This window comes from Accipiter gentilis, chromosome Z, assembly GCF_929443795.1.
Source record: "Accipiter gentilis chromosome Z, bAccGen1.1, whole genome shotgun sequence".
Taxonomy (NCBI): Eukaryota; Metazoa; Chordata; class Aves; order Accipitriformes; family Accipitridae; genus Astur; species Astur gentilis.
In genome coordinates, this window is record NC_064919.1 from 26,962,256 (window position 1) to 26,988,450 (window position 26,195).

Genomic DNA, 26,195 nt, shown 5'->3' on the forward strand with positions numbered 1-26,195 from the left:
ATTAAGGAAAATATGTAATACCAAGTTGCATGACACATCAAGATTGGTTTCTCTGAACAGAATCACTAAGTATGAACTTATTTAGGTTTCTTAGAAAAGGTGTTTTCTGCAAATAGGGAGGGAATAAAACTGCCTTTTAAACAAAATTTGAACCAATTGGCTCTTGCATTACTTTTTACCATTAGAAGTACTGTATTCTGTGGGGTGCTCATGGTGCATGAAAGAAATGTACACAAGAAAAAGAATTGTCTTATGGAGAGATGTAAAACCTGAGATAGTTTGTGGTTAACATTTTAATGGTGGAATTTACAAAGTTAGTTATTTAATTGATCTGTGATCCTTAACAAGTTTTGAGGACACATGTGGTTCTTCTTTGGAGAAAATCAAGCTAAGAAATGCCAAGTTCTTTCAGTACATTCTTAAGGCATGTCAGATTTACTTCTTGTCTTAAAAAATTTTCTATATTATTGATTCGTCATGTGCTATCAGTTGACATTGACACCCTGGCAGGTTATTGCCTTTTGTCCTGTTTCTATTTTTCTGATTCACAACATTGGAAGGGCTGTAGTGAGACAATTCTTGCTGTGTATTGCTGCCCATAATTTTTTTTTTTATAATCATCAGTTTAGACACTGAAATAGGTATGGAAGGGGTACTGTGTTGTTACTGTTGTAGGTGATCTCTTCTAGGATTGCTAGAGGTCAGGTTAATTGCTGAAATTAGCAGGTATGTCTGGTATGTTTCTGTACTGTTGGCTGGAGATTGTTGATTTATCTGCAAATGATGTCTGTGGAAGGACAGGGAATGACTTGTATGAGTTTTTATCTCTTTAAATCTTGTTTTGGAAATTAAAGGGAAAGTGGTCATGATGCCTAGAAATGTTGCTGTGGATGATTCTGTCTTGTGATGCATGTTTTTCAATATCAAGCATTTCACAAATAAATAAACAAACATGGACTGTAGTGATTTCCATATGAATGATTTTATTGTGGGTTCAATGAAATGCAAGCACAAATGACAATTAACTACAGAGATGTAGTCCAGGCAAAAGTGAAGCTGGATATAGAAACAAGCACAAGGCAAAGCAAGACTTAATATTCTTCAGGTATGTGTCTGTCATCATTGATCAGTTCAAACTAATTTACTTAAGACATCAGTAGGTGCCAAGCTGATGATTGAAAAGACTGTAATCTTTCAACTATTCACTAGTCTATACAAATATGATATAGTATTTTATTTAAAAATAGGTTGGTTTGGTTTTTTTTTTTATTTACACAGTATTTATAAGCTGTGAGTGTTGAAAATAGAAAAGCTTCTTAATTTTCCTGTATTCATTTGTTTGTTTGTTTGGAGTACCAGGGCAGTACCTTTGTGGTGCTGAATACAGCTGTCCTTCCTATTCTTATTTTATCTTGGAGAATCTTTGCGGTTTTTGAAACAAAAACAAGGTTATATGAATACTGATGTTTTCAAAAACAATTGCAAACCTTTGTTTGCACATTTATTCTTGATATTTTCTTCATGCTTGGTGTTTTGGTAGCTGCTATTTTTTATTAAGTCTTTTTTGTAGTTCTTTCACGGTTTAATTTTTTTTTCTTTCAAATTACATGTTTAAAATTTTATTGACACAATTAAATGATGTGAATAAAAATTGTATGAATGAAAAAAGTAATGGTAATAAATCAGTTCAGTTAGCATTAAAGAATCAAACAGCTATAGTATCCAAGTCTTATCCAGTAGCTTTATTATTATATAAAAAATTAAACCATCCTGCAGTATGGCTTGCTTATAATGCCTGTTATTAAAGAACAACTTCCAGCCCCTACTCAATGAGTTGACTTGAGAATGAACATCTGTTAGAACACAGCTTTATAATTTAATGCCTAATCTCAAAAATATTATCATATTTTCATATATATCAGTGCACCACATATATAACATACATCAAAAATATAGTTACATTTGTAAAATATTTTTTGCTGTTACCTGGAGGTGCTAATCTCGTATGGTCTTCTAGGTTCATTCTAGTTTCCATTTTTTTCTGTCGTATAGTCATATTTTTGTATCATTTATATCTTGTCCTCCTTTCAAGGTACACTTACAATCATGACAATATAGGAGAGGATGCAGCAAGTAGTTGTTTGTTCATCTTTCATGCATTCTTTTATGTCTCCACTTTAAAGTTTTAATGAACCCAATATGCAAATTATTGGCCTTTCTAAATATGAGCATAAATAATGTTTTGATTCTACCATTTAGTTTTCATGGACTTTCAGTGATTAAAAAATGCATTTTTATATTAATTAATTGATAATCAACTTGATAATCAAGTCAGTATTACCAATGTACTCAAAATATTGAATGGAGTAAATTAGGATGGACATATGAAATTATGCTTTCTATTTTTCAGGCAATCCAGGAAGTTCAACAAATGACCTAAGTTAGTCTTTTGTCACAAAGTAAAAATGGTTAATAGCAGCAGCTATTTAATTCACCAAAAGGAGACATTCAAGCTTTTATATTATACAGTGTTTGTCTGGGGTTTTTTTGTTGGTTTTTTTTTTCTTTTAACACTTTTGTGTAGATGAGCAAAGTATCTCTCTTGGGTGATCACTTCGACCACAAAAGTCACGTATCCTGTTTTTATTGAATTTTATACTTGCTGTTTCTTTTATTGACATTGCATTAACCGTAAATTATTAAGAACATTTTAAGATTTTAATACATTGTGTTGTCTCCTGGTATGGGATAAACCCCCTAAAAAACTAAATACATAGTGACAGACACTTATCTCTGGAAATTGCTTTGTTTTATCTAATTTTCTTCCCCACATGATCTCTAGCTATTATTGTGGCCTTTGCCCAAGTAGCTTACACCAATATTCAAAGGAACAGTTTCTGAATGCTGTTACTAGCCGAGCAGTGTGTGAAAGATATATCTGAAGTGTAGGGTTGCAGGTTTTCTACTATTGTGCCAGAAATTTGTAATGATGTGTTGCAAGGCAGGGGTCTAAATGGTTTTTTGTTTTCTGAGAATGGAAAACTGAACTATATAAAAAATTTTCATTTTGATGTCTATAGTACAAACATAGAATCTCAGTGTAGATTACAGTATATGCTTGAACTTCCAGTGGTGCCGTTGGCTTATATAAACTCTCATCAGTTTATAAGAGTTTATATACTGGTATTATTTCTTAGATTTCTCTGGTTTGATCACACTTCAGTATTATTTTCTTTTAATGTGTTCTTTAATGACTTAAAAATCATTCATAGCTGTTTTGTAATTGACTAACAACTAAAAAAAAAAAGCTGTAATGTAAATTATTTTTCTTACAATGAATGTATAAACTAGTATTAACCTGTATAATGTGTATTAACCAGTACAAGGTTTATGGCAAGATTGGCACTTTGTAATCTGTCCTCTGTCTGGGGCAGGAAATAATTGCATTGTCCCTTGACCAGAAATGAGGTTACGTCACATTTAAACCTGGTTGCCCTTACTCTTCATGTTTTTTATGATTACGTTTTTAACGGCCAAGAAAGCTGAACAGAACTGCTATTTTATTTCAGAATTTTGTTTCCCAGTTTCCTATGCAGCTGTTTGATGATGCTGATGATAAAGCTTATTGAGGTATAAATGAGAAAGGGCAACATTTCTCAGGTCACAGAAATCAGTGAAATCACATGCATGTTTGAGGTTTATTTTAAATGTGACCATGCGTAATATGTCCTAGCGGAAATTATTTTTGCTTTGGTTTATGAAGCAAATACTCTATTACAAAATGTCTCTGTGTTTTGAGGGGTTAAATTTACATGGTATTAAATGAGCTACAGCAGGTTTCACAGATGTGCTAATTTAACAAATGCATTTGTGGTTAGCTGCTCCCTTGACAATAAGGGGATTGAATCAGCAAGCCCCAGAGCTAAAAACTTCTCCAGATTTAGCCAAATAGCCAATGCTTTTTAACTATGAGTTTCAGCACCTTATAGCCTCTGTGTATTGGTACAAAGAGGGACTTGCATTATATACTTACTTTTGGAATAGATACCCACTTATACTGGAGCCATGATCCAGATAGTCATCTCCCAGAGATGCCGGTTTGTCTAAGTGAGGGAACAGCTTTTTTAGTAACATGGTGGCCATCGTAGTGTGCCCATAGTAATACGGTCTAAAGGTGTTTTGGTGACAGTGTTTGGCAGTGATAAAACTTACTCATGGATGGAGTTGTCATGCATACCAGGTGGCAACTAAATACACTCTTCAGGATACCCTTTGGAAAGCACCCCCTTTGGGGAGCCCTTCAAATCAGCCAGGACATCATGTTCAGGCATCTTAAAGTATTGTTTGGTATGTCAGCTTCATCTGGGAAGGGCTTGCTGTGCATAGTATTCGCAGTGCTCCTTAAAATATCAGAGAAGCATTACTGATTTTGGTTAACTCAGTGAATGAAGGATTACTGGCAGGTTGGGATTTTTTTCTCTAAGCATTTCTGTGGTAAGTTCTCCATGCTATGCTGAATTACTTCTCTGTAGAGAAAATTCCTATTTTATCAGCTTTATCTGGCTTTGAGCACTTTGGGATTCATTTTAAGTAGTAATGGTGTACAAAGAAAGGTGCCCAATTTACTGTGTAAAAGTAGAAACTCTATAGCAGGGAGTGACTCATCATTTTGTAATTCCTCTGCATTTTGGTAAAATCATCTGGATTGCTGATTTTAAGCGGGGGGGGGGGGGGGGGGGGGGGGGGGGAAGCTTTTGAGGAGGGAGGATAGGCTAGCAACGTTTTTCAGTGATTTAAACCAAGTGAGGTTCTTGCTGGCTTTCACTGCTTATATTTGAACCTCCTCTTCAAAATATTTTGCATCTTAGGTCTCAATATTTTAATATTATACATGTTGTCTTTTTTCAGAAGAATAGATTTACAGTTGGCACCTATGGTCTTCAGGAAGCACAAGGAACTTGGGTACAAATGTAGAGGTAGCTTTCATATCCAAAGACTTACTTGTATAGCTGGCATTTAGAGGAGTTATTAAAGGGTAAGAACCTGTAGATTGATTGTTTCTCTGTTCCTTTGAAGGTGATGCATTGTATGCTATGTTTTGCAGAAAGAACGCTACATCTGGACTGTGAGCATTTTGTTCTGATACATTTTTATTCTTGTAGTTGTCTGTAAAGAGCATAACATGCTTTTTGATGGCTGATATTTAGGGGCAATTTTTTACTTTGGCTTGGATAATTGCAGCTATAATTTGGATTTGTTCCAACTTTATTTCTAAAGAGCCTTACTAGTTTCCTGACAAGCTTTATTCTTCAAACTGTCAAGGGAGGGTGGTTGACTGAGATGGGTTTTTTGACTGCAGTATTGAGGATTTTTTTATAGATTGTCCAAAACTCATGAAAGAAAAAACAGTTTTTCTCCTCAATGTAGGATCTGTGCATTTGATGGCTTTTGTCTGAGGTATTAATGGATGGTTTAACAGCCTAGGGAGATATTGTGGGCTCCATAATCCTCTATGGAAAGAGCCACTTAATTGTTCTTTAGGTTCCAGCTTGTTAGAGTACAGATAAATAGTTTGCTTATCCCAGTATGAAGCTGGATGAACTGTATATTTGTTTTCACTGGGACAAAGGAAACTTTATCATTCATCGTGAGTCTGAACCAGCAACAAAGTAAATCCATGAGGTCCTGAAGGTCAGATTGAAGCATTCTTTTTATATGTCTGCAGGAAGGCTTGTCAGCAGTTACCTTCCCAATCTTTCTACACCAACCTACTTTATACTATAGAATCATAGAATAGAATAGCTTCTTCCAGAGCTTGTTTAGGGAAGGGCAAACTGCCACTTAGTAAAGGGAGAAGAAAAGAATACAGCAGGCTCAGTAGTGTGTTGATCAAAAGCTGGAAAGGGACACTGGCTCTTCAGATGTTTTTAACTTGTTGGCATGGCCAAATAGTAAAAGCGTAGCATTCAACTTGGTTGTAGGTTTGGGAACCTTTAACCGTGGTTGAAGGAGAAGTTCATCCAGGATCCTCCTTTTTCTAGCACGGTTCTTAAACAGACTGAGATCTCTAGGTGAAGGTCAAGCATCCTTTATTTGCAATGTAGATGCTGATTGTGCTTGAATGTATATTTTATTGGTTAATTACAGTGAAGACCTTCATAGTGTCCCATATTTCTGTGTAGGTGTTATCATTTTGTCTGGTACCAAGGTTAATCAGTGTTGATACATACTGTACCTTGATACATATTATACTTCGTTTTGTACCCTATGGATTTCTATACCCCAGATTTATAGGTTATAGATGGCAGTTATGAACTCCTATCCTTACATTTTCTAAGCTGACTGTGTTTGTCTGGAGGCATTGTTGTCCTTTGTGGTAATGGAAATTAAGAAAAGTTGGGAATCAAACTAAAAGAGCCCCTTAAACAAAGGAAGAAAATAGAGAGTGAAGGTACGCATATGACATGCTTCCTGCCCTGGATCATATGCCAAAGGGTCTTCACATCAGAATATGCAACACAGCACAAGAATTGAGTCTAGGAGAGAAAGTGAGAGTCATGTCCATTTTTTCTGTGACGTTGAAAAAAGTTTAGATGGTTAGATCCAAGACACTTGCATAATAGAAAGATAAAGGGGAAAATCTATTTCTTGCTGAAAATCAGACAAACTATTACTGCAAATATTTTTTACAAGATGTTGGGAGTAATTTTTAGTTTTCTGGGAGTGTTCTGACTAAAGGGGAAGGTCTGGTTACCTTACTTGAAACACAAAGCTTGGTATAATTGTAGATCTTCAATAGTACTTATATAAAACTATATAAAAGTATAATTTGTAGCTAGATACCCCACTTTTTTCAGATAATACTTCCCCACGTAGCCTGAACTGTTTGAAATATTTGATGTTTGTATAGTTTACCATGAAACACTGAAAACAAGATGTTTTCAATACCTAGGTTCAGGCAAGATGCATCTCCTCAGGAACATAGATCTCTCCAATAGTCCCCAATTTCTTATATGGCTTCCTCTAATGAAAACCAGTTGTCAATCCTATTCTCAAATACAGTTTGAGACAGTTTGTACTTATATGAGGTTTTATTAATGCTTCTTTTCAGTGCAAAAGATCCCTCCTGGCTTATTACAATGGCCATTGTACTGTTAAATATAAGGATATTTTTAAGATTTCAGAAATTCATTAAAAGGGGCTCAAGAGCGTTTTCCTGTTTGGGATTGTATGTTGAATTACCTTCTTAATTTTGCTGCTGTAAACTGCTGTTGTCAAGAGGCTTTCTATTTAGTTCAGCTGGCAAATAACCATAATGTTAGAAATATTCCTATTTTTATACATAAGGCGACATATTTTATCTTGGTTATAAAAATCAGACAGCTGAAGCATCTGCTTTCAATACACTTAAAAGGAATTGCATTGATGTTTTTGTTGCAGAAAGAGCAAAGAAGATGTATTTTTCATATCTGAGATAAATGAACTGATATTAAGAGGCTGTGATTTTAAGAAAGGCATATGTAGCAGTGAAATCATATTACCTGTATTTATTTCTGCAGTAAACTAGTATTGGCTCTGACACATGTCTAAATGTATGATACACAATGCGCAGAGGTTCATTTGCAATCTTGATTCTTACTGACTTTTTCTGAGGATTATAAAGGGTGCTCATGCTCCCACATGAGGGTTATCTGTATGGAGCAGGCAACCTCTAATTCATGGCTTGAAGCCCTTTGATCTGCTACAGGTAGCAGCATCTATCACTTATATCGAACTCCCCACTTATTTTGGAAAGCTGGACTGATTTTCTCCTGTCTCCTGCATTTCTGCTAGATGTTTTAAGATTCAAAATTTCAGCTGCTTTCACAACTACTGATTGCTGCCACAGTTTTCTGAAGCATTAGTGTCAGCATGAAGCACTTCAGGAAGTGTTGACACGTCTTTCTGGAGGACTGGGAGGAAATCTTATGTTTGAACTGAACAACAATAAAAACCTACTCAGGATGCTGTTATGTGTTAGTTTTCTGCAATTTTCTAAGTTTCGAACTCAAATATAAAGTGTCCATTCCTGTCTCCCTGCCTCTTACTGGTAGATAAATGCTAAAGGAAGGCAAGTTCATGTAAAATTCTTCAGATAAATTTGATTTTGCATCTCACTTGTGCACATGTTCTTTTTTTTTTTTTGGCTCTTTGTCACATTTGACAAATTCTTCCATGTTACTATGTAGCAACTTACATTTTCAGAAACAAAATTCAGTGTTCAATTTACATGTATTATCATATGTATTTATCTGGCTTTTACTCATAGGGTTGCTTGGGAAGCTGTGTATCTCTTTGCAGCTGTAGTCACATGTGTACAAACATGTTAAAGGTAATACTCAGCTCGGACTGCTGTCCAAAATCATGGACTGTTAGTGTATTAAGGCCTCTGCAATATTTATTACATAATGTATCTTATTATAACTGCTTTTATTTACTGTTCAGTGATGGTTATGTTAATTACTTGTATTAGTTTTTTCCTTAATTTTCTGTAATTGCACAGAAGATGAAAACAGCTATTTTGAACTTCATTGAACATAAAAAAAGTCTCTGTTGTTTTTAATTTTCAAGGTATCTAACTTGTAATAAATTTTTTTGTCAGATCTGTAAATCCATTTTACATTATTTCCTAAAGATATAAGAATTTTATTTTTTTTCTTGGAATTATGTATAGTATTTTGGGGGTGCTTTGTATTGTTTTTTTTTTTTTTTAATTTGCATTTATGCTTAATATAAGGAGCTTGAACAGAACTGTGAGCAGCTATTTTTTGCCCTGTATAAGCTCTTAAAAAGAACCCTGAACCCTTTAATTAGGCCTCACAATATATTTGGGAAATACATGGATATACTAAGTAATTACAATACTGTTACGCCCTTGCATTTTTTTGGCAGTATAAGCATCTGGGCTGTTAACTGGTAGATTCAACACATATGTTAAAACAGTCTACTTCTATCTGTGATTTTTAATATTATGTTTCCAAAGGTATTCTTTTAAACATGATTTTCTTTAAATGCTTTTTGAACTTAGAGAATTTCTTTTCCTACATAAAACTTGATCTAGCTCATTTATTTTTATACTAGGAAATACAGTTTTTCTTGATGTCTTATTTTAGTCTTTTTTGTTTATTTTTCTTGTCACTTGATTAACGTATTACAGCATGTTATTTACCTCAGTCTGCAGTTTTGGAAGCTTTTCATGGATTGTATCTCTCCTCCTACTCTCTTTCCCTTTTCTATGAAATAGGAAAACAAACTACTCTTTTTTCAGCTTTTTTTTTTTCCTTTCATATGCTAGTATTTGAGTGTGAGTTTGTAGGGGATTACAAAGTATGATAATAAGTTGTTAATTACATCACTGTGATTGTCTTCAAAGACCACTGCTGAAATATTTGAGAATCCTTAGGAACAGCTTATCAAGAACCTTTATATGCCTTTGGCCCTAAATTGAGTGCTTTTAAAGATTAGTGGCCACTTCCATCTTCCTTGATCTTGTTGTGTTGAGAGGCCTACAAAGAATTATTTGAATGACTGAGATTTTGCTGGCTTACACAAATCACTGAGAACATAGCTGAATCATTTTATGTGAGGCATAAATGAATGTAGAACCATGTTATATATAAAGCCAGGGAGTATATTCTTTTTATTTGTCCTTTTTGTCCTGTATTTTGTGACAGTAAGAGGAAAAACAGGTTTTAAAAGTTCTTGGATGTTTGCAAAGCATCTTTTTTTTTCCCCCATGACTTCAATACTCTGAGAATTTGGGGGGAAAAGTTTTAATTCTTTGAGTTGATTGCAGTAACAACAGATACAGTGAACTTTACCTGTCTTCCTAGCATTTCCTTTAAGCAAATGTAGGCATAAATTCTTATTTCATTACTCTTTTTCTAATGGACCTACCAGGTTAAGGATGTTTTCCAAACTGTATGGGAAACATAACCTGAAAATTCTTTTCCACTGTGTTTGACAAACATCACTGTTTTCATCCTTAGTAACCCTCAAACTTGACTTGAGCTGTTAACTTGTCATCTCATACATTAAGCAAAATTAGTCTGGGTAAGTACAAATGAAAATAATGTTGAGTGTAAGTCGACATATGCTTAAATGGACACTGGAGGGAGACTGTGTGGTGAAGAAGGCAAAAGAATAACTAGTTTCCTATCCTAGCTCCTCAGAGTAGTTGCCAACCTATCTTAATCATTTCAGACAATAGCCACCCATATACAGTAATTTAGTTGCTTTTCTCATTGTCAGGGAGTATGCTACAGCATGCAATGATTATCTATGAGAACAGAAAGAAGTGGACACAGACACTGAGTTCAATACCAAGAGCTATTCCTCTGTTGCAGCCATCTGTGTGGGCTCCTTTACCATTGCCTCTTTGCTTTTATGTGAAAAAAAAGCAGACCAGTTAAGCTTCTGGGATGTTTGACAGACAGCATTATAGGCACATATTTGGTGGCACCTATGTTGGTGGAACTGTGTAACTATGTAAAATAGAAATAGACCCTGAGGACTTTGCTCATCAGTGAGTTTTTGATACTTTTAACTGAAACAGGAATGTAAGTGGTAACCTCTTAGCAACAGGACATGTCCTCATCCACAGTCACAAAATGTGAAAATTTAGATTATGAGATAGTGTAGGGTCATCTAAATTTCTGGGATTAAAGTAATTCTAACTGTTCTTGGTTTCAAGTTTGTGCTGCAATCCAGCCAATAGATCTGCAAAGCCATTTGACAGAGATCTTTTTAGAGGAGAAAGGTGCTGTGTAAGTAGATGCTACTGTTGTTAATGAGTAAGACGGTATGTGTCAAGGCATCCTGAAATCCCTGTGCCAAAGCTCATAGTCTTATTTTTGAAGTAAGGAGCCCAGAGGGTGGCAGTGAAGGCAAAGTTATCTAGTTTTGTCTAAGCGTTTCTCATGAACATGAGCCACACTGGAAAGTAGGGACATTTTAGAAATCACCAGGTTGCCACTGGTAAAAAGAAACTGGCTGTGACAGGAAAAGGGAAATTTCTTTCTGCCTACAAGAGAGACACTGTTGTGGTTTAACCCCAGCCAGCAACTAAGCACCACGCAGCCGCTCACTCACTCCCCCCCATCCAGTGGGATGGGGGAGAAAATCGGGAAAAAGAAGTAAAACTCCTGGGTTGAGATAAGAACGGTTTAATAGAACAGAAAAGAAGAAACTAATAATGATAATGATAACACTAATAAAATGACAACAGTAGTAATAAAAGGATTGGAATGTACAAATGATGCACAGGGCAATTGCTCACCACCCGCCGACTGACAACCCGCCAGTCCCCCAGTGGTGATTCCCTGCCCCCACTTCCCAGTTCCTAAACTAGATGGGACGTCCCATGGTATGGAATACACCGTTGGCCAGTTTGGGTCAGGTACCCTGGTTGTGTCCTGTGCCAACTTCTTGTGCCCTGGCTGGGCATGAGAAGCTGAAAAATCCTTGACTATAGTCTTAACAGCTGCAAACATCAGTGTGTTATCAACATTCTTCGCATGCTGAACTCAAAACACAGCACTGTACCAGCTACTAGGAAGACAGGAAACTCTATCCCAGCTGAAACCAGGACAGACACAGAAGAAACCAAGATCTGCGATACTGTAATCACTGTGGTATTTTGTGCAGGGTCAGACCTTTGTTTCATAATTTCTCATACTGAAGGAGAGTAAAAATGGTTCAGGATAATGTATCAGGAGTTGGTGGTAGTTGTCATAGCTGATAGGCAAGAATTATGGCTGTTTCTTTATTCCTACACTAATGAAGTTATTAAAGGACAGAGAAGTCTTCAAATCTGGATTCAGTTGAAGAGGTACCTGAATTTTAGTTAGGTATCTCTCTCACTTGCATATGTTTAGCACGATTTCAGTTTCTTATATCATGATGCTAAACATTGTGGATTATTATTCTAACAGCATACTACATTAATAAAGGTTTATGGATTATTTTAGGATGCCTTTTATGTTGCATCCATTTCATTGAAACGCTATTGTTCTAAATTACCCATTAATAACTGTTGTTTATATCCAAACTAAGATTAATTAAAATTCATTTCAGAAGACGGACTACCTTTTTTTAAGCACTGACTATTAACTAATTGATATTAGCTAATTATCTGGATTTGAAATCAAGGAATTCTATGGACAGAAGATTCACGCTGGCTCTAATAATTACAAAATCCTGTAGAATGCCTCAGAGTCACTGAAAGGCTTATACTTTTGAAACTTATTATTTCTCATGTATGATAGGAGGAGTGCTCCAAAAAGCACATCTTGTCAACTTGGATATTAGTTGCAGCTCTTTGTGCTGTAGTCAGAGTGTGACTGCAACCATATCCATCCCTGACATGAAGAAGTTTGTATTCACACTTGTGGGGTTTCTCCTTAGGAGAAAACAAGCATTGTTTTATGAACTGGTTTATATTCACATTATATATGTCTAATTTATATACACAGGGTGGTAGTGGTTTGTTTGTGTGTGATAGCAAGGGGTGGAACTAGATCGTGTAAAACCTTTCCCTCTCTGCAGTGTATCTGCACACAATATCTGTAATATCATTGTTTTCATATTCTTATACCAAAAACCCCTGGAAAATCCTACATTAATAGAAGTATAGAAAAATATGCAGATGACTGTATATATTATGTTTTCATCGATGTTATTATTTACAAATATTAATGCATTAAAATATTTTTAAATATATCTTTGAAGGCCTAACATTTCAACCTTGAAATATTTATAGTACCTACAAAAATCTTTATCTGAAAAACTTCACATTAAAGAAGATCACAATGACAGCAAATTGTCATAATTATTATTATTTCTATCTAACTATTTCTATCTACTTATTTACTTAAATGTGTAGTAGTCTAAATACACAGTTCAGAGGTTTTGATGCTGCAGTGATAGTAGCTGACTCTTTAATGTTATCAGAAATATCTAACAAGTTAACCCTCATCTGGAGGTAATTCAAGTGAAATATAAATACCTGATTCAAAGATCTTTTCCTTCTTGTACCTTACTGAGCCAGTGTTCTTAATGTGAGCATGTCCCTCTGCTTATAACTGTATCATAGAAAGGGAGAGATTCTTTGTAAGCCAAGATTCATCAATAGTAAATTTTTAAGTGAAAATACAAACTGTAACCAGGAATCAAGAAAAGTCTATTAGGAAAACTCTGTTAGGAGTCAGTCACATTCTGCACTATTTGCAGTTTTGAAAGGTTAGAAAATCTTACTTTGTAAGATTCAAATATGTAAGCAACATATTTGTAAGACACAAATATTTCAGAAACTTCTTTACAAGGTGCACGTATAGACTGAATTTAGTGGTGAATGAATTACAGATTAAAGGTGTGGATACAAATGCATTATCTGGTTTTGTACCTATGATGGTCACCATCTTGTTTGACCACATATTAGATTGGGAACCTGCTGGACTGAAAAACATGACTGGTGACAGCCCAAGTTATAGATTCTGTTAGTATGTCTTGGTCTATAAGAGATTTATGTAATCTTAGGGAAGGATATGATGTTGGTTTTCCTGTGACATGTAACCTGTACTCTTCATGATCTGTTACTTCAACTGGTTGCTCCACTCTAGCATAGAAACATTATTTCACACTGATCTAGGTTAAGTCACATTGCTGTCCCAAACCCCATCACAGAGTAGGAAAATTTTATTTAGTAGATTAGAATGGATGGAGTTAGCTTGAAGGTGCTCAGACCTTATTTCATCATGATGAACAACAAAATCATATCTTGAGGTGCCTAGGATACAGTGATTAATTCTGCCAGAGCCACACAAACAAGTCAAACAGGAGAGGGTGATCACATTAAAATCAATGAAGGAGAAAGATCTCAAGGCATATGAGCTCTACTTACTGATACTCCCCTTGGTTCTGCTGCGAGAGAAATAAGCAGAGCTACTGTCATTTTCTCAACAAAACCAGTAGACATACTGAACAGAAGTTTAGCCACATATGTGAAGAATTCATCCTGATGCCAGAAGGAAGCAATAAGTGAACTCTTTTCTAAATCTAGGATTAAACCCAAAGTCACTGAAATCAAAAAAGGCATTAGTATTCCACTTATTAATGGAGCTGCCTTACTGAAACCTTCATAAAAGCAATTGTGTGACAACTGGCTAGAATGTGAATATGAAGAGTCTGGCTCTGCTTTTTGTGGCACAGTTTGGTAGTTGTTTATTTGTTTTAGAAGAAACTCATATCTTGTCTTCAAGTGGTTAAATAATACTAATTCATTCCATTCATGGCTCCAAGCAACAGATTTAGCCTGCCATATCACTACCTGCATGTTTCCTGGTATGTCTGAGACCAACATTATCTGAAGCACACCTCCATAAGCACATATGATGCTAGTTAGTAAAGGAAATATTTTAAGATCTTGTCAACACTTTGAAGGAACCAGTAGTGGAGGTAATTAACCTGTCATCAAGCCAATTTGAAGGCCTAGTACTGTTTCTGGCCACATCGTAGGGAATTTATAACTGGAGTTACAGATTCAAAGCCACTTGCCACAGCAAAGAATTTTGCATTTATGATTTATGGAGGAATGTGATTTTTCTTCCATGGGGAGAATCACTCTCTAAACCAGACTCGTCCTATGTACTTGATGCTGAAAATAACAAGTACCAGACAGAAAATGAAATTGGAGCAACAGGTAAAAACTCATCTTTCAATCCAGTGTGAACACATTGCCTATGCTTTGTGAATTGCCTTCGCTGCCCATTCACATCCTAATGGAATTCCAGTCCTGCACTTAGAAAATAAGTTTTCAGGCCTCCGGTAAATGAGGGCCTCTAAAGACAAATAGAAATTCAAATTTACCTGTGTCTATCTTAAGTACAGGCAGGTTAGTAAGAATATAGAGAAAGCTGTTATCCAGATGACTTTCTGAATTTATAATATGTTACTAGACTATGTCTAGCAATGAGTAACAAACTCCTTTGTGTTCTGCCAGTAATGTGGGAATTACTTGAGGCTTCATGTGAACCTTGAAAACTAGTAATTTAATCAGAACTAAGAGAGTGAGAGCATAATCTTTTCCAATTTTCTTTGTCGGTATAACCTGTGAATATCTTAGTACACAGTGGATGCTACTGAAAACAAGGTGTCCTCTGACACAGTATTTATTCTAGAAGTACTGAATGTGCTTATGTTGTTTTAGAGATTTCTTCTTCCCATTTTTCTAATGAGGTACAACAAATGCAGTGGCAGCCACAGAAATTCTGAACACAATAGATGTCAGAACAACTTTGGCAAACAGTATCTGCTTTGAATTAATTTCTTAATAACTTGAAAATTGTGTTGAATGGTGGGCGTTTGCTCCAGCTGACCATCAGCATGCTTCTGCTGTCTGGGTTGCTTCACTGTCTGGAAATTAATGTGCAAAGTGAGCTTTTGTCTTCTTAGTACTATTACTTCTGTGATTTCTCAAAGTTGCACATATGGAAAATATGTAATATTTTCCTGCCCCCCACTGTTTCTATCAAGCCACACACTAGTTACCTTGCTTTTGCCCCATCTTACCTGGTGAGTGAAGAAATGTGCCTGTGTTACTTTTATGCAGAAATGACTTCGTACACAGAGAGACTGGCAATTCCAAGTCTGTTTGACCTGGTTGAAGTGACTGCCAAGTTTTAGAGCTCAGACTAATGTGGTAACACTGTCCTGTCCTTGGAAAGCTTCAACCATCAGCAATGCTTATTATTTCAATGCAATATATTTAGAATGAAAAGGTATATCCTTGAAGTTGTGAATGAAATAAATGTGACGTGCTCTAATGCTAATTTAAGTGTATTACTACAGGAAAGTAGGGAAAGACAGATCTGCAGTTAAGTGACTACATAGATTTTTTTATATTTTATTAATAATGGTTTATTAAAAATTCTATGGAATGATAGTTACATACAATGATTTATGATACATCCCACAATTCTTGCCTGAATTCTCCAGCGAGGCAAAAATATAACCCATGGAAATTTCCTTGGCTTTTTCAATATGTAGATTTCAATTGACTACATAATTTCTAATGGCTTAGACAGTTGCACCCTTGTGGGTCCAGTTGGATCAATTTAAGAAATCATTTGAAGCTTTTTCTGATTGTCTTGCCATAGAACATCATAATCACTGTCATAGCTGAGGTGCCATTAAGGAATTAGATGATTATTTCTGTTCTGTTTCAGTGCAAAGTTAGCTGAGGCTTGCCAGAAAGACATCTAAACTATAGACTGTCAAGATTTAGTATATTTACATCAATGAACAGAGAAACTCAGCTAGAAGATTATGCTAAATGTTGGGTGTGATGGTTTGTTAAAAGGTTCTGATAGAGTAGAAAGAAAAAATTACTGAACTCATAAAATTTCAGTCAAAATCCTTCCACTTGTTCTTAAGGTTTTTTTCTCTTGTTTTGGACATTTTAACTACATAGCTTTTGGGGGAGCCAATGAGACATTTCCACAGATGCAAGAGCAGGCAGAAGACATTAAATGGTGTTTCTTTTACAAAAATGTAAAAAAAGCTATGATACACCAAATATAAATAATTATTAGCATGCTTAATGCCCTAACATAATCAGAACCATCTCAGCAAGACTCAGGGGACCCTAAGACAGGAGAGACTGAAAAACGTTTCTTCACTTATATCTTACTGTCTAAAACATCTGTCATCACATTATATAAAGCTAATTTATAGTCTTCTTGTGCTTTTGGACTTCTGAATTCTGCGAAGATGTTCAAGGTGCCAAAAATTGTTTCTGTTGCTGCATAACTGGGGAACTGCATTTTCTGTGAGATTCGAAGTGGTTACAGGGATCAGCCTTCAGGCTCAGTTAATAAAGCTATTTTTTTACAAATTACATATGTGCCGTGTAAAAATGCAAGTCCATGATTTAGGTATAGTATCTCTTAAAGTTTAGTTTTAGTTTACAGATTTTTAACTATGAATTAATCTACCCATTGAAACTTTTCTGGTTTTACCTACAACACCAATTTAGACTAATTTTCTGTTTGATTTTTTGGTGATACATTAAATCAGGAATACAAACAAATGTCTCCTTCATTTCATTGTGTTTTTACTTGCTCAGTGTCGTGGTTTAACCCCAGCCAGCAACTAAGTACCACGCAGCCGCTCGCTCACTTCCCCCATCCAGTGGGATGGGGGACGAAATCAGGGGAAAAAAAAGTAAAACTCCTGGGTTGAGATAAGAACGGTTTAATAGAACAGAAAAGAAGAAATTATAATGATAATGATAACACTAATAAAATGACAACAGTAGTAATAAAAGGATTGGAATGTACAAATGATGCGCAGGGCAATTGCTCACCACCCGCCGACCGACACCCCGCCAGTCCCCGAGCGGCGATTCCCTGCCCCCACTTCCCAGTTCCTATACTAGATAGGACGTCCCATGGTATGGAATACCCCGTTGGCCAGTTTGGGTCAGGTGCCCTGGCTGTGTCCTGTGCCAACTTCTTGTGCCCTGGCTGGGCATGAGAAGCTGAAAAATCCTTGACTATAGTCTAAACAATACTGAGCAGCAACTGAAAACATCAGTGTTATCAACATTCTTCGCATGCTGAACTCAAAACATAGCACTGTACCAGCTACTAGGAAGACAGTTAACTCTATCCCAGCTGAAACTAGGACACTCTGTTATGAATTTTCCAGCTACTGAAAACAGCCATGTTTTCTCACTACAGTTTAGAAGGGCACAGTATATCCTAGTATTCTGTCTAGCCAGATCATTTTCCAGTAAGATTACATTAAAAGTTATTCTATTAAGTACTTTTAAGAATCGAATAATACTAGGTGAAGTTCATACATTATTAGGTGGTATTAAAATCTGTATTTACAGAATATAATTGGCAATATACTAATATTATGACACACAAAGAAATACTGCTCTTTCTAAGAGATAGTTTTGCTAGTATCTTGTCTGAATTAAAAGGTGGCAATTTTACTTCGTACAAAGCACAGACAGTACCATCAAGCTTTTTTTTTATTGCTTTCTCCAAGCAGTGTACCAGTAATAGAAATGCTAGCCAGACAGCCTTATGGAAAGGAATTCATAATCATTTCATGAAGAGGTTCTGAAATTTGCCTTTAAGCATTTTTTTTAAAGTCATTGCTATGTCAGTGCATTCTCTCTAGATTAAAGTTAAGTTTCTAAGAACCTTAGCATTCTTATCAAGATTTATGTAGTACATCATGGCAAATCAAGACTTTTAGTTTTTAGTAAGCATGGAGGTTTTTTTCTCATCTAAAATTTGTGTACTAAAATTTCTGGTAACATATGATGTATGAAATATACCAAATTTCATATACAAGCTTTGCTGTGATGCTTCCCATTGGGTGAGACCTTAGTGTATTGGCCTTGCCTGAGAACTGTAGAATTCAGTTATTGCTCACATTCTTTAATCTCTCTTCTTCATACCATTTGTCCAAAAATGCATTGAGCTTGATTTTTTCTTTCATCAGTTTTACTAACATCAGCAGCATTAAATTAATGTAACGGATCTACCAACTTGCTCTAATTTGTAAAGAGAATTGGACCCCAAATCAATTCCAATGATATGAGAATTATGATGAGTACTGGATTTTATTTTTTTCCTCTTTGATTATCTTGGCTCTTCTTCTGCTCTATCATCATTTTTTATAAGCAGAAATTCTCTACCAACTTGAATGTCCTTCAGCAGTAGAGGAGAAAGATCAGATCTGATGATAGGACTGTTTTGCAGAAAGCTTCCTTATGTCCTGTCAAAGAATTTACTGGGTTTTACTATTAAATGAAAGAGATTACTGTAAAACTTGTTCATCTCACATAAATTTAGATCATGATAACTCTTAGCAATACTACTGCTCCCAAGAACAGGATTGAGAATATTTTTCAAACTTTTATAAGGATTTTATATTTTCACAGAACTGAGCCTTTACCAATACTTAATCACCTCTGTTTACAACACAATAACAAATAGATTTATAGAATGTGTTTCCATTTTGGAAAGGAGAAACTGAGGCAGAGGTTTTGTAGTTTTCTTCAAGTTAGTAGGAGAAACCCTTGATGAAGTCCATTCTCAGTCCACATCACCCATTGACCATGATCTGCACTGTCATTTCAAGAAACGATAGTCTTTAAAGGTATACGTAAAAGAATAGCTGGTAGAGGTTAGGGTTTTTTCTGGATTAGAAAAAAAGTAAGTGATGCAAAGGAGATTGAAAGGGTAAATCTCAATAAAGTACTTTAGCTGCCTATGTGCAAAGCTCAGTGAAGTGTATGTCAGCCTACATGATATGAAAATCAAGCAGCAAATGTGGTGAAATCTTCTTTCATATATGTGCTGTCCTTGTTGAGATCAAGAAGTACAGAAATGTATAAACACTGAATATTTTATTTTCAAAATAAGTGTTTTCATTTTTATGGAATTATTTTAAAGTTCATCCTAGCATTCTAAAAGGACAGTCTAAAGAACATTTCTGTGAAGTTAGAGTTCCCATTTCTTACTTTTACTATTAAACTTGGAAGCTTTTTTTGAGGAAAGGCAGCTATTTTGCATACAATAAAAACAAATGAATTATGAATACTCTTACTCTATATACTATACCTTAATGGAATGGCACAAGACTACTTAAAAAAAAACCCTCAAAGTCTATAAAAACTGAGGCCACTGTAACTCCAGGAAAAATCTTGAGGCCTGAAGCATGTAAATATAATCTCTAAAAGGCCGAGAAGAAGTAAAGCTACCCCTGCTCAAAGCCCAGTCTTTCCATGCAAGTAATGGTGCAACTGTGCCATTGTATGCCCTTGTGACTTGTACCAGGAGAGAGAGTTATAGCAATACTTCGGGCTTTCCCTCTCCTGAATGTCTCATCTCCTTTGCACTCCTCTGAAATTGCAGCATGTATGGTGGTCTCTCTCTGAACTTCTTTCCATGTGCAACATCAGTTTCTAATCATTTCAACCAAAGATTCGGCCAGAACACACATTCAGCATCTGAGTGTCACTATATCCTCTCTGTACACTGCAGTACACTTTCTGAAAATTAAAATGAGGCAGTGGGACAGCAAGTATCTTGTTTGAATTCAGAAGGATTAGCTTATGTGCATAGATATAGAATCTACAATTTGCTAACTCCCGATCCTGTCCATAGCTACTGTGCAGTCATTATTTTTTAAATCTGTACATTTTGCATTTGCTAGTAGATAACATTATGATAGTTACCTTGACACTTACCTTAGGAAAAACCATCATCACATTAACTGAGTGAAGAAGCAACATGTATGTAAACAACTCCTTTTCTACACCAGCACCCTAATATAGCAGAGTAATCCAGCTGTTTCATAACTCTAAAGCAAGTACTCTACCAGTTTTCCAGTGCAAAGGCACAACTGAAACAGTTCAGGAAGCAAGTCTTTATTTGTTTGTACAATCCAAAACAGAGTGCTTGCTAAGAAATGCTCATTGGCTTGCTGGTAGTTAACAGCTCCTTGTTTTTGCTTATGACAGTAGACAAATTGCCACAATAGATTTAAGGAACTGTATTTGAAGTGCTGTATCAAATGGTTTTTTCATCTCAAATCTGAATTCCAAAATATTTAGAAGTTCTTAAAAAAGAAGAGATACTGTTTAATTGTCTGACAGACTTCAGTATGATTAGCTGGGGAAAATCAGATCCAAGAAGGTTTTAGAATAAAATTATTTTTCATAGTTGTTTATTTCCATTAAATCCATTATGGTATCTAGTTCCTCCAAGTCTGAAAAGAACCCAAGGCCACCTGGAATACTATTACATGTAAATGTGAGATAGTAGAATTAAATAATTTGCTAAATTTCTCCTTTCTTGGCTTAATTGCTTGCTGCATTTACATGCAGTCAAGGTAACAGGAATTATAAAGGCATTATATTTCAGATAAGACTACTAATAAATATTTGAAAATAGATATTATTGCTGAAGGACCGGGCATAATAGCATAAGCACAGTGCTGATCAATTTATTTGCTCTGACTAGCTCAGAGCACAAGCAGACACCATGGGACTTGTGGGCTCTTACCTCTGTAGTTTGTGAGTTCCAGTGTGAAAAAAAGCTTATCTATTTTCCTGTGTTCTAAGTGGCAAAACTGTTTGGTAAACCTAATTTTAAATTACATTGATTTTCTGAAGAATACGTTACTGCTAATCAGAACTTAATGACTGCCTTAAGATAATTGCTGTTAACTTGTATAACTAGTGACACCTTGCATATTGGCTCCAGACAAAATGTGCTTTTCAAATTCAGTTTGTGCTTTTGATTGAAAGTCCTAGCCTGTTTTGCGGGCTCTGTGATTTATATTGTTTCTTACAGATGCAGTTCTTAGTGTTCAAATTAAAAACCATTTTAAAATACATATTTTGAATGTGATTGGAATGTTAAAATAGCAGTAAAAACTGTGTGCCAAATTAACTGAAAGGCAAGTAAAAATCATACCTTTTATTAGTATAAGGTATTAGAAAACAAATACATTGAAACAGATATGTTGTTCATAATTGTTTTAGGGTGGTTTCAAGGGTTTCCGAGAAGATAAACACACACACACTAAGGGAAAAAGTAAGCATTTTATTAACTCCACACGTGTTATGCTAAGGGTATCTTACAAAGCAAAAAACCCTATTAATATACCGACCTAAGGACCGTGAAGAAGAAGACGAACTATCCATACATTCTTTATATTCTTGGTCATCTTGCGCTGCGAGCCCAGTCCAGCAGTCGGTAGGTGCCACCTTTACATGGGCGTCCTCACAGAGGCAACAGTGATCTTGCCGTACACCAGCCCACTGCTCTTCAGAAAACCCCAGTATTTTATACATTTTTGGAGGAACAGGTGTCGATGCTTGCAGCCGATGAGTGCCGAAACATGCCTCAATTGTAACATAGGGAGCCTATGGCACCTGCGCCCACTGACCAGGCGCGCTGCACGTGCCATAGCCATCCTGTCTATTGGTTCATGGGTTCTGTGTGCACAGCAAATTACCATAATACATCAGTCATGTCCACTATGCTCTAACCAATAGCAGGACTTTTGCAAGGTAAGCAAAATTATGTGTGGTGCCTTGTATTCCTCCATTATTGCACATATTACCGCTCCTAACATTGCTCTGCTTTCTTTTCCCCATAGTCAGGATTTCAAACAATAGACAATAAACTATCTGTTCCCTGTGCTGACTGCGTTTTTTTAGTTATCTACTTCTTACTCAGTGTTCATCCATGTACCAGAATTCCATCTTTTAACCCTTCCATACACAACAATGTAAATAAAATGATCAATAAAAGAGAATCCTGAACCGAGCATATGTATCCATCAGCGTGTGAAGTTCCATCATTTATTGTTATGAGGTTTTATGAGGATTTCTAGATCTCTCAGTAGAATGTTAGTCCTTTCATATTTAGGCTTCAAATTATTCCTTCTGAGTGCAGAAAGCCTCAGATTACATCAACTTCTTAAGATTCTGTATGTGCTGCTGTGGTAAGAGGTTTGGTTTTGTTATGGGAGAGACTTGGTTATTATATTACATTATTGCCTTCCATAGGAATGTTTAACTCATCAAAACCAATGACTGTATCACTTTATACGCAGCTACTATTTTCTTCCCAAATTTAACCTTTGAAACACTAATTTTTTAGGAGCTCCATGTATTTCTATGTGAAAGGTTTCTGGTTTTCCCTTGTATATTTAATCTTGTTCCTTCCAAGCTCTCTTTTGGTTCCCAGTAGTGGTCTTGGTTATGTTTTAAAGGATGGTCCGGTGTTCACTGCTTAGAGACAATGTATGCCAGTCAAATGCAAAGAAGCCATGTAAACAGTCTGATGTTTATTTTGAATCTTACCAAGACAGTGTGTTAATGTTTGGGGTTTTTTACACCTCCACAGTGAGTGAAACTCATTCCTTCAGATTGTGATCTTTTAACCAGTATATGGCAACTCCAATTAGCTTCAGTCAGGGCTAAAGAGCATCTCAGACTGTAACAAGGTCTCCCAGGACCACTTACACCACAAATACTGTAGTCATATTTTCTCATTAGTTCCTTTTGGTTGTCACAAATATGATTTTCCAACGTTTTTAGAATTAGACCAAAAACATAAAAGCTGTGTGTGTGTATATAGAATAGACAATTATTTGCCATAACTCAAGGATCTTTTGTATCTTTTCTTACAGGTAGAAGCTTGCACAGTTTAATTCATTAACCTTAACCTTTCATTTAAGTCAAAGAATCAGTTGGCTAAGAGAAGAAAATTACTGGGTTTTGAATGACTTCTTTTCTAAGTTTTCATTTTTAAAAATTATTTTTAGGCTCTTAGATTTTACATTACATCATGCAAAGTCAGAAACCTTGACTTCGTGAATTTATTGCACAGCTTTATATGCAGGAGCCATCAAGACGATGACCCTAAATTTGAAGTTATCAGTTGACATATCTATGTCTCAGTCATGCTGTTTTGTTACTTTTGAAGAAGAGACTTGTTTGCAGAGAACCTTTATACCAGTAAATACTTGTACACTTAAGTAATTTTTCTGTTCGTGTATACAGACCAGGTGGGAAGAACAGTATATGCAAGTACATGTTAGTAGACAAATTTCCATTGTTTGGTAATCCAGAGTGAGAGCTTTTTCCTGATATTAATTGGAATTTTAGCAATGTTACAGTTATATCCTTTTCTTCTTGAGATTTTTTTACCTTTTCAGGTAGAAAGACATTTTTAGAAATTATAACAGTAAGAGGCAATCTCAGGTTTGTTAATCCCTGAACATAATGAACTTTGGGATGTTGATGTGTTCAGCATCACAGTGCTGAGTGGGCCTTGGTTGTCTTATAAATATCTGTGGTCTTGTAACTGGTTTAACAGTAGGTAGGTATGTGTTTACTTATATGCTTGGTTTCTGATTGGCATGTTTATGTGAAATCAATTTCTGCTCTTTGCCTTATTCTTGCTCCTGATTGCACTGTAAATTTCATAGTGTGTGATAATAATTTCTTACTTTTAGAATCAAATGCCATAAAACTGAATTGGATATTAATCTATCAGAGAACTGATCTAGGGAAAGCTTGGCATAAGAATTTGTTAGATAATATTTTCAGGTTTAATGAATAAGCAGTTTCTTCCTAAAATAAGTATTTCATGTTCTCTCTTTTGATATTTTCATGTTTTACATGGTTCTAAATAATACTGATTTACAAAGTAAGAAGTGAAGAGATTTTAGCTTTGGCCAGCTCTGATCCAGACTTCGATATTATCAAAGCTCTAATTGTAGTCTTATTTCTTTATTCCTTGGCTAGTGAACTCCTGTCTCATTTTTGGTAGTAAGTTACTTTGAGTGTGAAAATTACTTTTCTTCTAGGAAGAATGTTTATATTTTGATATATTTGGAGGAAAAATATAAAAGAAATATCTCTGTCCCTGTAACTTTCACTACTTCATCTAGATATTGCATGTCTTTTTGTTATTCAAATTAGTAGGATGAGCTGCTAGAAGTCTGTTCAGTAACCTTAGGTTAAGAAATTTAAAAAGATCTCTCTGCCTTTACACACAGCTGTTGTTAACCATGTCCAAGAGGCATCATGTTAACTCCCTGATAGATAGGGGTTAGTCCCCAAGTTTTGGGGGGCTCAGTTATGTTTTGATCACTTTTGTCATTTGCTACTGCTTTAAATAATAACTTTGCTTCTCTTACTTACCAGTATTATGCTGATGTGTTTAAGGTTAGGGTTTTTTATTGTCTAATTCAACATTGTAAATATAAAGACGTCCAAAGATAAATATGGCAATAATCTTCTATAATTTTGATGGATTACTGCAACAGAATTAACATGACTTGATCCTTGCTTTCTAGAAAAGGTTAATTTAATTTTGTTCATTTAACCTTTTTCTTTGCTGTCGTGTGTAAGAAAGATTAAAAGGTAAAAGTAATAAATACACAACTACTCTTATTTTTCCTTATGTTGTAAAAAAATCAGTTGTTACTAGCAATTATGTATTGTGTGACCCTCTACAGAGCAGAGGCTAATGAGGCCATATAAAATGTTTTTTTCTCTCTCTACAAGTTGATTTACATGGCGATGATATATAGAAAGGATAATAGAAATTAAAGCTGAAATTAGATTGACTTATGCAAGTTATAGAAGGCAGACAAAAATTTATAAATTCATTATTTCAGCTATATTTAAATTTTTTCTTGTCCAAACTAGAGGTGCCATTACCTCATTCTTTTAGATGTTAAGTGACGTTAATATTTTCAAAAAACAAGAAGAAATGAGGCAGTAAAAGCTACATTTTTTGCCTTTTTCTTTTTAATGGAAATAGCAAAAAAACTGTGAAGATTTTCTTTTCCCATTAGAAGAAAGTGAACAGTATTTCATTTAGAGTCCAAGATGTCACTAAGAACAGGATTGGAGTCACTCAAGCCACTTGAAAAACTTTAACCTGTAAAGCTGGCACTATCTGGAAGGATTAAAGGATGTAATTATAAAGGCCACATAGGCAAATACTTTTGTCTTCTGCTCCTGGAATCAAGTGACTGACTGCACCTAAAATTCCTTCTCAAACACTGTGTTTCTAGCACTCTTTGTTAAAACAAGCTTGTACATATATATATATATGTATATACACACACACTGACACCCTTACTGGAGCAGGAGAGAATCTACAACTTCCTTTCTTCACAGCTGAACAGATTTTGTTTGGAACCAGAGAATGGCCAACATACTGAGTATACAAGGATGCTGAAAGATGTACATCCAGATATGTCTATGTGCAGAGAATACAAAATTGACTCTGAAAATTTGTGTAACTGAAGTTGTAGGGAAAATTAGGTAGTCTTTTATGTAATCTTGACTGTCTTGTGTTATTGTTAGAGACTGATTGCTATATTGTATTTTTTGATCCATTAATTGTCTGTCAGTGAGTAAAAATGATAAATAGAAATAATTTGAAAACTTGTAGAGTCATTAGATAAAATTTTCAGAATATTTTTATCTAGGGTCAGAATTTTTATCCAAGGCAAGAAGTGTTTCATGATCTCAGTACTGTGCTAAATGATATATGCGTTAAGGATTAATAAAAGCTGCTTTTAGCTGTAATGTCCATTCA

The 26,195-nt window shown here is 35.3% G+C and overlaps 1 protein-coding gene across 5 annotated transcripts in view; it reads left to right on the plus strand.

Moving 5' to 3' along the window:
- FBXL17 (F-box and leucine rich repeat protein 17) overlaps positions 1-26,195 on the plus strand; it is a 335,309-nt gene that overhangs the window by 166,429 nt on the left and 142,685 nt on the right. Inside the window, exon 7 of one of the 5 annotated variants that reach the window (XM_049795634.1) lies at positions 25,444-25,494. The exons of the other annotated variants lie outside the window; for them this stretch is intronic. Coding sequence (XP_049651591.1) covers positions 25,444-25,453 — 10 coding nt within the window. The 3' untranslated portion in view covers positions 25,454-25,494. Of the gene's footprint in view, positions 1-25,443; positions 25,495-26,195 lie in introns of those variants that run through there. 5 annotated transcript variants of the gene reach the window in all.